Source organism: Mesoplodon mirus (genome assembly GCF_964341445.2).
Source record: "Mesoplodon mirus genome assembly, chromosome: 2".
NCBI classification, from domain to species: Eukaryota; Metazoa; Chordata; class Mammalia; order Artiodactyla; family Ziphiidae; genus Mesoplodon; species Mesoplodon mirus.
In genome coordinates this window covers 197,482,785-197,496,012 of record NC_138977.1, presented here as the reverse complement: position 1 = coordinate 197,496,012, position 13,228 = coordinate 197,482,785, and the positions used below count along the sequence as shown (strand labels likewise).

The 13,228-nt window shown below is 45.5% G+C and overlaps 1 protein-coding gene across 3 annotated transcripts in view; it reads right to left on the bottom strand.

The window, feature by feature from the left end:
* PLCE1 (phospholipase C epsilon 1) overlaps nt 1-13,228 on the bottom strand; it is a 313,229-nt gene that overhangs the window by 84,402 nt on the left and 215,599 nt on the right. For all 3 annotated transcript variants that reach the window (XR_014291928.1, XM_082604110.1, XM_082604111.1), the window contains exon 5: nt 3,206-3,351. Coding sequence is in view for 2 of the 3 variants with exons in the window: in XM_082604110.1 (XP_082460236.1) it covers nt 3,206-3,351 (146 nt within the window). In the remaining variant the exon portion in view is untranslated. The remainder of the gene's footprint in view (nt 1-3,205; nt 3,352-13,228) is intronic.

Below are 13,228 nucleotides of genomic sequence, written 5' to 3'. Positions count from 1 at the left end.
GTATGACTGCATCATGTTATTTCCTTCATTTTTCTATTGTTGTTCATTTGGGTTATTTTATTTTATTATTTTAAAATTGAGGTGTAGTTGACACTTGGGTTATTTTATATTGATATTAAAATTGAGTAAATCTTGTTATATGTAAATCTTTGTACTTCTAATTGTTTCCTGTAAACAGCTGAGAATTTAGTTTGAGGAAGCAAAATGTACAAAGTATACAGAAAAGCAGTCACTTAACAGTAAGCACCCCCTTCTCATATAATCGTTTTAAAAATAAAAAACTTTCAGTTATCTTGGTGTAGTTCAATTACCTGTAATCTAGATATTTTCAAACCTGAAAGTACACACATGAGCTCTCTTCCTCCATTATCATTCCTTCATAAGGACATCTAGCAACTTACCTCCTGTATATATTGTTCCAGCCAAAGAGCTATTAAACTTGGTACTTTTACCCATCTATTTGTAAAGATCAGTTCAGTTTTAAGCCAAATATAGGAGCATGAAACTAGGTCGCAGTGGGTCTGGGGTGCCCAGGAATCAGTGGTGAGGTTAGCTCGTTTGGGGTTATTCCTCATCTAAGAAAGAGTTACCTGACTCTATGGACTTCTTGGATTTTGAATTCAAACTAAGTTGGGTCTAAAAGTCCCATTCACCCAAGGCCTCCAAGGGTCATTCTGAGGCCATTCTTGTATCAAGAGAGTCTCTAATAGAGCGGTCTCCAACTTTTTTGGCACCAGAGACCGGTTTCGTGGAAGACAATTTTTCCACGGAACAGGGGTGGGCGGGGGGATGGTTTCGGGATGATTCACGCACATTACGTTTATTCTGCACTTTATTTCTATTATTATTACACTGTAATATATAATGAAATAATTATACAACTCACCATAATGCAGAATCAGTGGGAGCCCTGAGCTTGTTTTCCTGCAACTAGATGGTCCCATCTGGGGGTGACGGGAGACAGTGACACCTGAATTATGTTGCTTATGTCCAGTCTACTCCATAAGATGCAGCTTAACTGTCACTTGCCACTCACTGATGGGGTTTTGCTATGAGTCTGCAAGCAATTGACTTATTATAGTCTCTGTGTAGTCAAACCTCTTTGCTAATGATAATCTGTATTTGTAGCCGCTCCCCAGCGCTAGCATCACTGTCTCAGCTCCATGTCAAATCATCAGGCATTAGATTCTCATAAGGAGTGCACAACCTAGATCCCTCTCATGTGCAGTTCACAGTAGGGTTCGAGCTCCTATGAGAATCTAATGCTGCCACTGATCTCACAGGAGGTGGAGCTCAGGTGGTAATGCGAGCGATGGGGAGTAGCTGTAAATACAGATGAAGCTTCTCTCGCTCACCTGCCACTCACCTCCTGCTGTGCGGTCCAGTTCCTAACAGGCCATGGACCACTATCGGTTGGAGACCCCTGCTCTAATACATGGTATGTGGCAGCCAACCTCCAAAGATCCACACTTCCTGCTGCAGTGCGGTCCCCACACATCATGAATCAGTGCTGGTCCTATGTTACCAGTCCAATATGGCAGAAGTGACAGTGTATTACTCCTGAGGCCAGGACATAAAAGGTACTGCAGCTTCTGCCTTGTTCTTTTAGATCGTTCACTGTGGAGGGAGACAGCTGCCAAGCTGGGAGGACAGTGACATCCCGAAGAGAAGATGTGAAGTCCCCAGACAAGAGTCTGCACCAGTTTTCCAGTCAAATACAGAGGATAAGCACCATTAAAATAGAACTGTTTTATCATAATATGATCATTCTTTTTTTAAAGAAAAGTAACACAAATTCTTTGTAGAAAATTTATCACAAAGAGAATCAAATCATCTGGATAAAGCCTCCTATTCTCCCAGTATTTTTCCTTCTTTCGAGCTATGCTTGGTGCATTTGTATGACCATTTAAAATGCCAATGACATGATCATTTGAGTTTATTCTTAGTTGAGAAAGTTCAAAAGGACAGAAAAATTTCCAACTCAGAATTTTCCCCTCCACCCCCAACCCTGAATCCCTATGTAGGGCCTGGAGAATCAAAGAAAAACCTTGAAATCTTATGAAGCAAGATCTATTTATAGATCTATCTATAGATTTATAGAACCCTCAATGGGAAGGTGAATCTCAGACAACAACAACAACAGCAATCACAGGTCCTCTTTCTGGAGCCTTACTACATGCCAGACACACATACTCAACACTTTACATTATCACATTAAATCCTATGTAAAGGGGTAGGTGCTTCTCATTATTGTCCCCATTTACAGATGAAGAAACTGAGGCTCAGTGAAGTCAAGTAACTTGCCCAGATCACACAGCTATTCGGGGGGGGGGGAGCCAGGATTTGATTCTCTGCTATTCTCATTTGACCATTCATACTCATCTCCTTCACACCACACTTTCACCTGCAAGAGTGAGAAGCAGCTACTTTGTGCAAGGTAACTGAAGCTGAAACAGAATAAGGCGGGAGGCTTTATTGGCAGAATGGTGATCTTATTATTAGCTTGATGGAGAAGGCGTAAGAGCAGGATATCACAGAGGTTAAGGGCACGGACTCTGAACTCAAGGTGGCCTGCCGTCACAGCCCAGCCATGCCAGGTGACCTTGGGCAAATGACTTAATTTCTTCTTACCTTAGTTAGAAGTTTCTTCTTTTGTATGGTGTGGGAATAATAATAGTATCTACCTCAAAAACTGTTCTGAGAGTTAAAAGATTTAATGCCTGGAACACGCTTAGCCCAATGCTTGACACATAGTAAGTGTTCAATAAAAATGAGAGCTAACATTATTCAATGCTTATTATTAGTGGTGGCCACTGTTATTTTTAAGGGCAGTCAGTAGTTGGGAGCTTATAGTGCTGGGGTAATTCGTAAGGCAGAGCTGGGAAGAGATAGGTTACAGTGGGGCTTACAGGGCAGGCAGGGGAAGAGACAGGTCAGTGATGGGATTGATGGAGTTATGCAATCAGATACTTAGCTTGGCCAAGAGCATGGGATCGGAGCAGACCCAGCGAATTAGGATCGTGACTTCTGAATTCTGCAGCATCTTTGAGGGACACGGATTGTGGTGCTAGCAGAGGTTATTTCCCCCAAATAATCACGACCAATTGCCTGGTTTGGGTAAATATGGTTACCCAGACAATAATTCAGTGCCATGCAGCTGGTAAGAGGAAACCCCCCAGAAAACCATATTCCCCACTGCCCATACCTGAGGCCGGCCAAGAACTCCATGACGGCATTGTAGTTGCCCATGTTCCAGCAGCATTTGGCCACGTGCACCAAATACGAGAAGACTTCTCGCTTCTCCTCCATGGAGCCCGCCGTGAGGATCAGCCACGTCACCCAGGAGCTCACCTGCAGAATGCAGAGAGGGGCGTCCACTGAAACCATGCGCTGGAAGCTTGATACATACTTTTCCATAAGAAAAATGTTATTTTTTTAAAAAGTCAGTTTAGTATTAGGAAATGAAGGACCCAGCCAAGAGACTGAATTGAAGCTCTAGCTCCATCACTGCTTTGCAATGGAATTAACCTCTCTGTATTCTTCATCTTCATCTTTAAAATGAGGCTGAAAGGTAATTTATACAATCCCTTTTCAGCTATAAAATTCCATGAGACCATAAGAAAACAAGGCCTAAGGATAACTATGATTTAAATGTATGTGACTGAAAGAGCAAGAATAAATGCAATCAATGCACTTAGCCCATAAATGAAAGTCCATTTGTCAAATAGTAAAATGTGTAATATTAAATGAAAAAATGCAAAAAAATTTTTTTGAACTGTCTTTCACAAAAGCATTATCTATTATGTTCCTCAAATGACTAAATAATAGAACCAATATAGCACTTCATATATGTTAATGCATGTATCTCTCACAACAATCCTAAGAGTCAGGAACTATAACTATGTTCATTTTATAGATGACGAATGAAGGACAGAGGGCCTAAGAGCCTTGCTCAAGGTCCTCAACCAATAGGTGGCAAAGCCTGAATTTGAACCGAGGTGTGTGGCCCAGAGGTGTCCCTATTAACCACTCACTAAATGCCTAATGTATATACTGTTCTCCTGCCCTAGGCTTAAATTTAGTCTAATGTGATTTGTCTTTTCTACCACACAGACTGGAGTATAATATTTAATAATAATCTACTACTAAAGTCCCCCCTTTATGGTATGCAGCCTCAAAATCCTTTGCTTAATCGCTAAGATTATTTTGCTGCTACCTGTACTTTGGTGCTTGAACACTAGTGTTCACTTACGTTACTTTCTCCATCCTGGCTAAGGTCTGGGCTGATAAGTTCAGTTGTTAATAGATCAAAGCCTTGGTCTTGACCCCACATGGCCCATTAGTTGTACTTGGTTTAGCAACAGTGCTGAAACCTGGGGAGCAACTCATTTCCCTGGCTTGAGCGAGAGTGAAGCCTGAACAGAGAAGCCTGCAGGGAAAAAAAGAGTTCAAGGTCTAAGGGAACCACTTCCTTGACTCCCTCCATCCAAACAAAATGAAAGGAATGAATGGCATTTAGTGCTGGCAGCAACCACAGAGGGCAGTCCAACCCCATTCTTCCAGATCAAGAATCCAAGGCTCATGGGAGAAATGATTTGCCAAGGTCACAATTCTTGATGTCAAAGCTAGGACTCCCAGGCTGGTGCTCTTTCAGCTGATGAAGGGAGCTAGTTTTTGCTTTTTTTTTTTTTTTTTTTTTTCGGTACGCAGGCCTTTCACTGTTGTGGCCTCTCCCGTTGCGGAGCACAGGCTCCGGACGTGCAGGCACAGCGGCCATGGCTCACGGGCCCAGCCGCTCCGCGGCATGTGGGATCTTCCCGGACCTGGGCACGAACCCACGTCCCCTGCATCGGCAGGCGGAGTCTCAACCACTGCACCACCAGGGAAGCCCGGGAGCTAGTTTTTGTAAACTTGGCACTGGTAGGTCCTTCTAAGCACTCAATAAGAGATGCACATTTGAAGACAGAGATGGAATCAAAGGAGAAGGTACCGAGAAGAGTACCAAAAAATGATTAAAAAAATGAAAAAAGCAGAACAGATTAATGCTAAACATGTCTTTCCTCTCCCTACACAAAAACAAATAGGGAAATAGCAACAGAGAGTTTCAGTGCTAAAACAGGGTTATAATCTGGTAGCAGCCAGGAGCACCGCAGTAACAATCTGTCTCTTCCCTTCTGAAATTTGCTGAAGCAAAATGTGATGGGCCATCTGCCACCCCTGAGCCCAGCACGAGGCCAGTGGGATCTAAGCAGGCACCACTGATCTCTACCTGCTCTGGACTTGGCTGAACTCTCGTGAAACATCAGGAGAACAGATCTGGAATCAGACCCCTAGGACAAGCCATAGTCCAGATCATCCTGCAAGGAATTAAAAGCCTCTTGGAAGAAGATAACCATTCGTTTGATCTCCTTGGACTGCTCTGAGTACACAGGAGCCCTTTGGGATTCCCAAAACCAGCCCCTCTCCTGCGGCTGTGAGCAATCTCTGGCTCACTGTCTCCAAGCTTTGTCCCTTCACCTGGTTACCCAGCCAAAAGTCACCAGGCTGGTGAAACTCTGGCTCTCTAGACCAAGACATTATTTTGCCAGTAAAGACTGAGTGTCGTTAATGCTTCCAACCAATTCTTCCTTTGGTGTGATTAGTTTGATAAGCCCTATCCTGCTCTAGGAAATCATCAGAAAACACTCAGAATCATAACATCATTGACTCTGAGCTAGAAATCCAAATCCATCTCCTTAAAATAAAAATGAAACCCTGAAAAGTTAAAATGGTTCTTCAAAGACACCCGACACATTAGTTCTTGAGGCCTCTGCCTATATTCTTTCTATGGCTTTAGCTCCTTTCCTGTTGAAATTGATGGCAAATCAGTGTCTTTGCAAAGTCTCTGTACTTTCAGGCTATTCTGGTACCACACAGTGACTTATTAGTGTAGTGACCTGAAAGGGTTAACATATCTTTCCTTGGAGAGACCTGCTTCACAGAGCAGACACAGACCACCAAGTGGTTTGTGCCTCAGTCCTGATCACACAACCAGATTTATTTCCTATCAGTCAAATCATTTTTCATATACTTTCCCACAATGCTAGGAAAAAAACAGTGATAGCCATATTTCACATGGAAACCTAATTTAAGCCAACTGTTCTGTCTCTGAGTGTGAGTCCCCAGGGCTTGGTTATTGAGATTACGTAAGCACTGTTATTACAAACACACAAACACACACACACCCCAACATCTGCTTACAGACTTCAGGGACAATTCTTATTGTGGCCTAATGTATTCATAATTCCATAGGCATTAAGTAATGAGAGTGTCAGCACTAATTATAAAAAATAAATGACACAAAAAGGAAATGAGCATTCAGTGATGACTGTAAAATGTAGCCCAAAGCATAAACATGGTCATATTTACTAAGTGGACAAGGGGATGTGTTGCCAATCCAGAAAGAATCTCAGGACACTGAAATCACACAGAAAAACACAAAAATTGCATACATGTACAGTACTATGACTCAAACATAGGGAGCAGTCCTAGAGCAGAAAGGTGTTAAATGTGGCAGATTATTTTGCCTTATTTCAGTGGTCAGCACAGCATAAAGGGAGAATCTGGCTCCCAGCCTAATTCTTTAAGCGCTCCTCCCAGAGACTCTGTGCTTACCCTGATGACCCTGACCCCTTCCTACATGCCTACAAGTCCTCCACAATTGTTTCTTTTCTTTCCTTCTCAGGCCTTTCTCAGTACTCTGAGGCCCAGCCAAAGTGAAGAGCTTGCCCCCTCTTCTCACATCAAATGCCTTACTGGTATCACACAAGCTTCGTTTGGGAGGAATGTTCTTGCTCCATTCAAAATGACCTTTCCCTGGCCCACCATGTCTTGCCTGTGTCCTTTGCAAAGCCAAATCCTTATCTTGGCCCTTGAGGTCCCTGTCTGTTCTCCAGTCTCACCTCAGCTCTCTCCACACTCCTGCTTTTAGGGAGGTGAACCAGGCTATTCCCACCCTAGGGATCTTGCACTGGTTGTTCCTTCTTTGGGAAGCGCCCCCCCTGCCCCATCCCTCCACCTTTGATTTAGCTAATGTTGACTCATCCTTTGGGCAGAACTGTGCTTAGACCTGCAGTCCGACCCCCTGCCCATGCCCTGAGCTACAGAGGCCCATGTTGGCCCTCATCCAGCTGTGTTCCCCCACAGAGTGAGAAGCCTGTAGGGAGGGGGGAACCTGTCTGCCCACTGGCTGTGCACCCACCTCCAGATCACTCACCCCTGTAGACCCAGGATTCCCAATCCCCTGTCCAAACGGCTCACTTCCAGGCCGGCAAGGGCCTGTTTTCTAGATCAGTCCTCCTGAGGGTAGATCATAACTCTAGGCCTGAAGGCTGGCCAAGTGGGGAGGGTGGTGTATTGATGGAGTTTACACTTGAGGCCTGAGGTGTCCACACGATACACAGGCATACGAGCCAGGATGGAAAGAGGAGGTGGGAAGGCCACAGGCGGGCCTTCCTTTGTACTTCGCGGTGACTTCCCTAAAGTCAGGGTCAGGGCTGCCTTCAGGAATCTGATGAAAGCCTTGCTGTCTTGAGGAGGCCTGCCCTGATGTCCCACCTGGGCTGGGTCCATATGCTGTGCATTATGTGGTGCCCCAGACTCCCTGGGCAGTCAGCACCGTGTTCCCCAAAAGGCCGACTTTGGGGTTGCCGTACTCAGCAGCAGCAGAGCCCACTAAGTGCTTAGAGAGAGTCTATGAATGAACGCATGTGACCTTCCCTGGGAAGGCCTTTCTGATGGCTCACCGACACCCCACATGCGACTTCCTCCTGCTTCTCTTTCACTGAATGTCGGAACTTGAGTGCAGCGTCATGTCTGCACTTGGATTCTCACAGCTGTGTGGATTTGCATCTGGCTTAGCTTTGTTATATTTGTGTGCCTGACTCTTTCACATGGGTCTGTTCTGTCTCCCCCCCAGACCTTAAGTCCTCGAGGGCAGAGACCATCTTTCCCACATCCCCAGTGTGGGGATACTCGGTGCCCCTGACCGGCAGGGAGGCCACTCAGAGTCCCAGGAGGCCATGGGCAGAAAGGATTCTCAGCCTTCAAATGGTCAGATATTATATTTGGGAAAAGGCCTGAACACTTCCTACTGCTGTTCCCAGGTCCAGAAAAAGGGGACAAATGACTTCCTGCCAAGAAGTTTTTTTGAATGTGCTGAGCAGAAGTTTTCGTAGAAAGATGATCCTTTGTAACGGGTATCTGGTCACCCTCACTGCTAAGTCCAGTCTCAAATGGTGAAATCTAAAGAAGGCAATGAAAGTCTCTCTAGACAAAGCTCCTCTGAAGTGGGTTGTATGCAGTGCACATCTATACCCGCCCTCCACTGAGCTTTACTAGAACAGCCCTTGAACTAGAGGATGTGGCATGCACATCCAGGTAATACATCGACACACGTGCGCACGTGCATGCACACACACACACACACACACACACAATGCCCCTGCCCAGGCAGTACTCCTCACAACATGGAGCACCCGCATCAAAATCTCCAGAGCGGTGGTAGGGTGTTTATTCAAATGCAGATTGCAAGGCCTCATCCAGACCTAGAAACCAGACTCTCTAAGATTGCAGCCCAGGAATCTGCATTTTTAGATAACTCCCTGGTGTTCTTTTTTTTTTTTTTGCGGTATGTGGGCCTCTCACTGTTGTGGCCTCTCCCATTGCGGAGCACAGGCTCCAGACGCGCAGGCTCAGCGGCCATGGCCCATGGGCCCAGCCGCGGTGGGATCTTCCCGGACCAGGGCACGAACCCGTGTCCCCTGCATCTGCAGGCGGACTCTCAACCACTGCACCACTAGGGAAGCCCCCTGGTGTTCTTATATACACTTAAGTTGAGAGCTATCCCAGGGGTTCGGTGTTCCTTTCTGTGCCCCTGAGCCTCGAGTCAGGAAAGCATCACTTCTGTAGTACCTGTCCAATACTATAAGTCACCACCTCTGTGACTGTACTTGAGACTGGGGCTGTCACCCGTTTGGAACGTGGAAGGAGGAGCCAGCGGGAGGTAGCATAGCATAGCTGGTGGGGAGCGTGGGCACCAGAGTTGAGTGGACCTGCCTTCAACTCCCAGTTCCACGGTTACCCTGTGCAGGTCCCCGAGGCAAGCGACCTACCCCCTCTGAGCCTCAATTCCCTTTTCAGTAAAAGGGGAATAATAATACTTACCTGATAAGACTGTTGTCAGGATGAACCTGGAGGTTGTAGCTAAGATCTCAATGCTCAGTGTGTAGTTAAGGGCTCAACAGATGTTTACTACTGAGGCCACCTGCTGCTTCTACAACTACTATTAATATTGCTACCTGAGTTGTAGAGAAGCTGAATTCCAGGAAGCAGAGCACAGAAATTCAGAAGAGAGGAGTCTCCAAGTTCCACTTCCTAACTACAAGGAAGGAAGTAGCCCAAGGCTGAACCAGGAAGAATCTGTGGTTGCCTTGAGAAGGGTTTGTGCTCCAAGCACAAGCCTGTCCTAAAAGGATAACTCATATTTCCTCTTCTCTGAAGGCTTCCCTGACTCCTCATTAGGAATAAATTCTCCATTTTTTTCTATTTAAATTGCTCAATCCCATATACATATGTAGATATTTACATATATGTGTGCATAGGAGTATTGCTAGTACCTTGTCCTAAACCAGTCTCTCCCAAGTGTGAGCTCCCTGATGCAGAGGTCAGGACTTGATGTCAGGGTCTTGTACTAAGGATGCAGTGGCCATCAAGTTACACAGGCTCAGGCATCCTCCTTGATGTGAAGTGAGTGCAAAAGAGTCTCTCGAACTCCTGGTCCTGCTTGGCATGGTTCCACCATGACTGTGTTTAGGAGAGACTCAGACAGAAAAAAGGAGGCACCTGAAGGTGGTTTCTGGAGAAGCCCTAAACACATCTTGGATTATACTCTCAAACTGCATTACAGTTGTCTATAGAACAAACTCTAAACCTCTGTTTTTGGCCTTCAAGCACGGTACCATCTGATCTAAATTTACATCTCCAGCATTAATTTTCACTGTTGCCCGTCACTCATCTGTCTGACATTCCAATCCTACTACATTTTGTACCATTTCTTGTTCTCTGCCTATTTTTTTTTCTTTTTTAATTTTAAAAAAAGAGTCTACTTAAATACTCTGTCTTCTTTGCAGATGTTACATTTCAAAAAAAACCCTCTGTCTTAAGTATTTAACATGTATTCATTTAATCCTATAACAACCTAATGAAATGTATGTCATTATCATCCCATTTAATAGATGAAATGGAAACAGAGAGGTTTAGTCACTTTCCCAGTGTCACACAGCTAGTAAGTTGTGGAGGGAGGAATCCCAACCTAGGCAGCCCAGGCCCAGAGCCCAGGCTCATAATATTGTCTCTGCAGGCACAAGTTGGTTCTTGAATGCTGGTATTTCTTGGGGCTCTGTCCTTGACCCTTCTTGGATCTCTTCTTATGCGACGTCCTCTTCTTAGATGACTTCTTTCACTTCCCTGGTTTTACCCACCTCTCTGCTGCTGTCTCCGAATATCTATCTCTTGTCCTGTATATCCAAAAATTAACTGGACCTTTCCACCTGGAGGGCCCAAGGCCACCTCAAGCACACCCTGATCCCAGTCCTTGACTCTTCCTTCACCTTCCATTCCCACATCCAACTGACTGCCAAACAGCCCAGATGTCACCTCCTCCAGGAAGCCTTTCTTGAATCCTCATATGGTTAATCAAAATTACTTTATCACTGCACTGTGACCACTTTCCCCCTGTCCTCTGTCCCTGGAATTTGAGCTCCTTGAAGGCAGGCATTGTTTTACTCATTTATTTCCCAGCACAGAGTCCAGCATGAGTGGTGGGTCCTCAGTAACTTCTTACTTTGAGTCACACACAAAGCACAGCAGCCAACTCCCTGTCAGTGCTGCCCTTCTCAGAAGTGTCCAAGGGCCTGAGTGCCCAGGGCATCTGGAGGCTGCAACCCCATCCTATAATCACTTGTCTGCTTGTTCTTCACCCAGGAGGCTCAGAGGCTTGTGCTGGGAAAGGATACTCTGGGAGCCATGGCATAGAAGGCCTGTGGGCATTTGGGCCCATGACTGGAAGATTCCATTTTCCCTGAGAGAACTGGGCATCAGAGAGTTAGGGTAGTGATGGCTTTCTCGTCTGCTCTGGAATGAGCTGGGACCATTCTGAGGTGCCCTGAGTGATGTTCAGGAAATGGCCTCCCAGGTTACTTAAGTCCCCCGATGGGGAACTCACTGGCTGAAGGCCGCACTGCTTGGAAAAGGGAGAGAGAGAAGGTTGTCTTCCAGGGCCACCGAGCAGGTCTGGAGGTTCTGAGACCTGCTGTGAATCACTCTGGGTCCCAGGGCAGGTGGACACCTGTCACAGGAAAGGAAAACTGAGCCCAGCAAGTCACTATTTCACTTGCAGGGCCCAATGGCAAATGTTTGCCGATCGCAATGCGGATGGTGAGCAGGTAACAGGAGACCAATAGTTAAACCGATACCAATGATCAAGCAGGAAGGAGAGAAGGGAGGGGAATAAAATCGTTTGCATGTGTTGGCCTATGTTCCCCTGAAGACAAGTCTGTGTGAAGAAACAAAGGATATTGGCATCCCACCAAGATCAATGACATCCTGCCCTGTTGGACCCTGGTAGATATAATGGATCACTAAGAAGAAGATAATTAAATCTGCCATCTGTGCAGTACATGTGTGTAGGGGTGAGCTTCTGTGAATAAAACTTGTTAGGGAATAAATCTGATGAAAACCAGAATTCTGCCTCTTTAGCTTCCCTGTTTCAATGGGAGGTGGGGGAGAGAAGGGAGAACACTGGATTTGGAGCCAAAGAAATGCAGGTTCACCGCTTGGCACTGCTTTTCACTATTTCTGTGACCTTGAGCAAGTTTCTTACCTTCCCTGAGACTCAATTTCTCACCCATAAAATGTCCTGCCATAAGTGGGGGGGTGTGTGGTAACTAATAAAAGATACAATAAATATATATAATGTGCTCTAGTGGCTGGAGCAGAGTACATGCTCGATAAATGTCAACTAATACTGATAATGGAAAAAAAAAAGCAGCTCCTTCTTCAAAGATGCTTCTTTGTGGAAACAACGTTGGCCTTTTATCACAGTGCCAGCTTCTCTGTTCTGTTTAGCAGAGAGGGAGTTCCCAAGGATTAAACTCTAAGAAAGAATGATCCTTTGTTTCTTTTAAAGAGGCCAGAAAGGAGAGGTAGAGGGAAGGCAGAAAAGAGGTAAGAAAAAAATTGAGAAAAAAAAGTATCAATAGAAAGTCTAAGCGGAGTTGGCAGGGAGGGGTGGGAAATAGGAGATGGGGAAGGAGGATTTGGGCGAGGGCCGTCTGGGGACTTGGGGCCATGTGGATATGGTGTGGTAGGAGGGGAAGTGCTTTGAAAATAGCAAAGTCACAGATAGGTTCTAAAGGGGCAGCTTCCCTGAGAAACCAGGGCCCTTTGTCCAGGAAACATCAGGTACATTGGACAGCAGGTACATTTGATTGAGTGGAATTAAACAACAGCATGGGACACTGGCCAGTTCAATATCTTTCTTACTTTGTGAGAAGGAGGTCACCTTTTTTAGGGAAAGAATAGATCTCAATTCCAAATAAAACCCAACAGAGCTGTACATGTAAGGCAAAAATTCTAGGATGTCCAGCACAAAATAAAAGTACTTGGTGTGCCTCCCCAACCACCTAATCTATAAAAATAAACAATGACTGTCCTTTGATGAGGTCATGTAACTGGTTGAATGGTAACTACCCTGGTGGCGCAAAGCAACGATCTTGAGCCTGACAGCTGAGTGTGCAGAAATTCACTTTGGGAAGCAAACGACTGCCCAGGGGCCAGTGTAGCACTTCCACACTGTACCTGACACTTCATTTGTCCTGTTTGCTGACTGGCATGCTTCTTCATGTGTGCCTGTCCGTCTGCAGCTTTAGATTTCGAAGTCTTGGCAGGCAGACCCTTGTGCTAATTTTGAGTTGTTCCCATGTTATTCTGCATACAGTAGGTGCTCAGTAAATATTCCAGCAGCTGTAGTTTTCTCTTTCTGCTCCAAAGACCCAGATAGAGACAGGTCAGCCAGATTTTGCGGTAATGTGCCCCAAACTGTGTTCTGGGGACATGTTCTACCAGGATTTTGTGAAGAAAGTGTCTGGGGCCATACAGGTTTGGGGGATGCTGGGATAAATGAAGATTT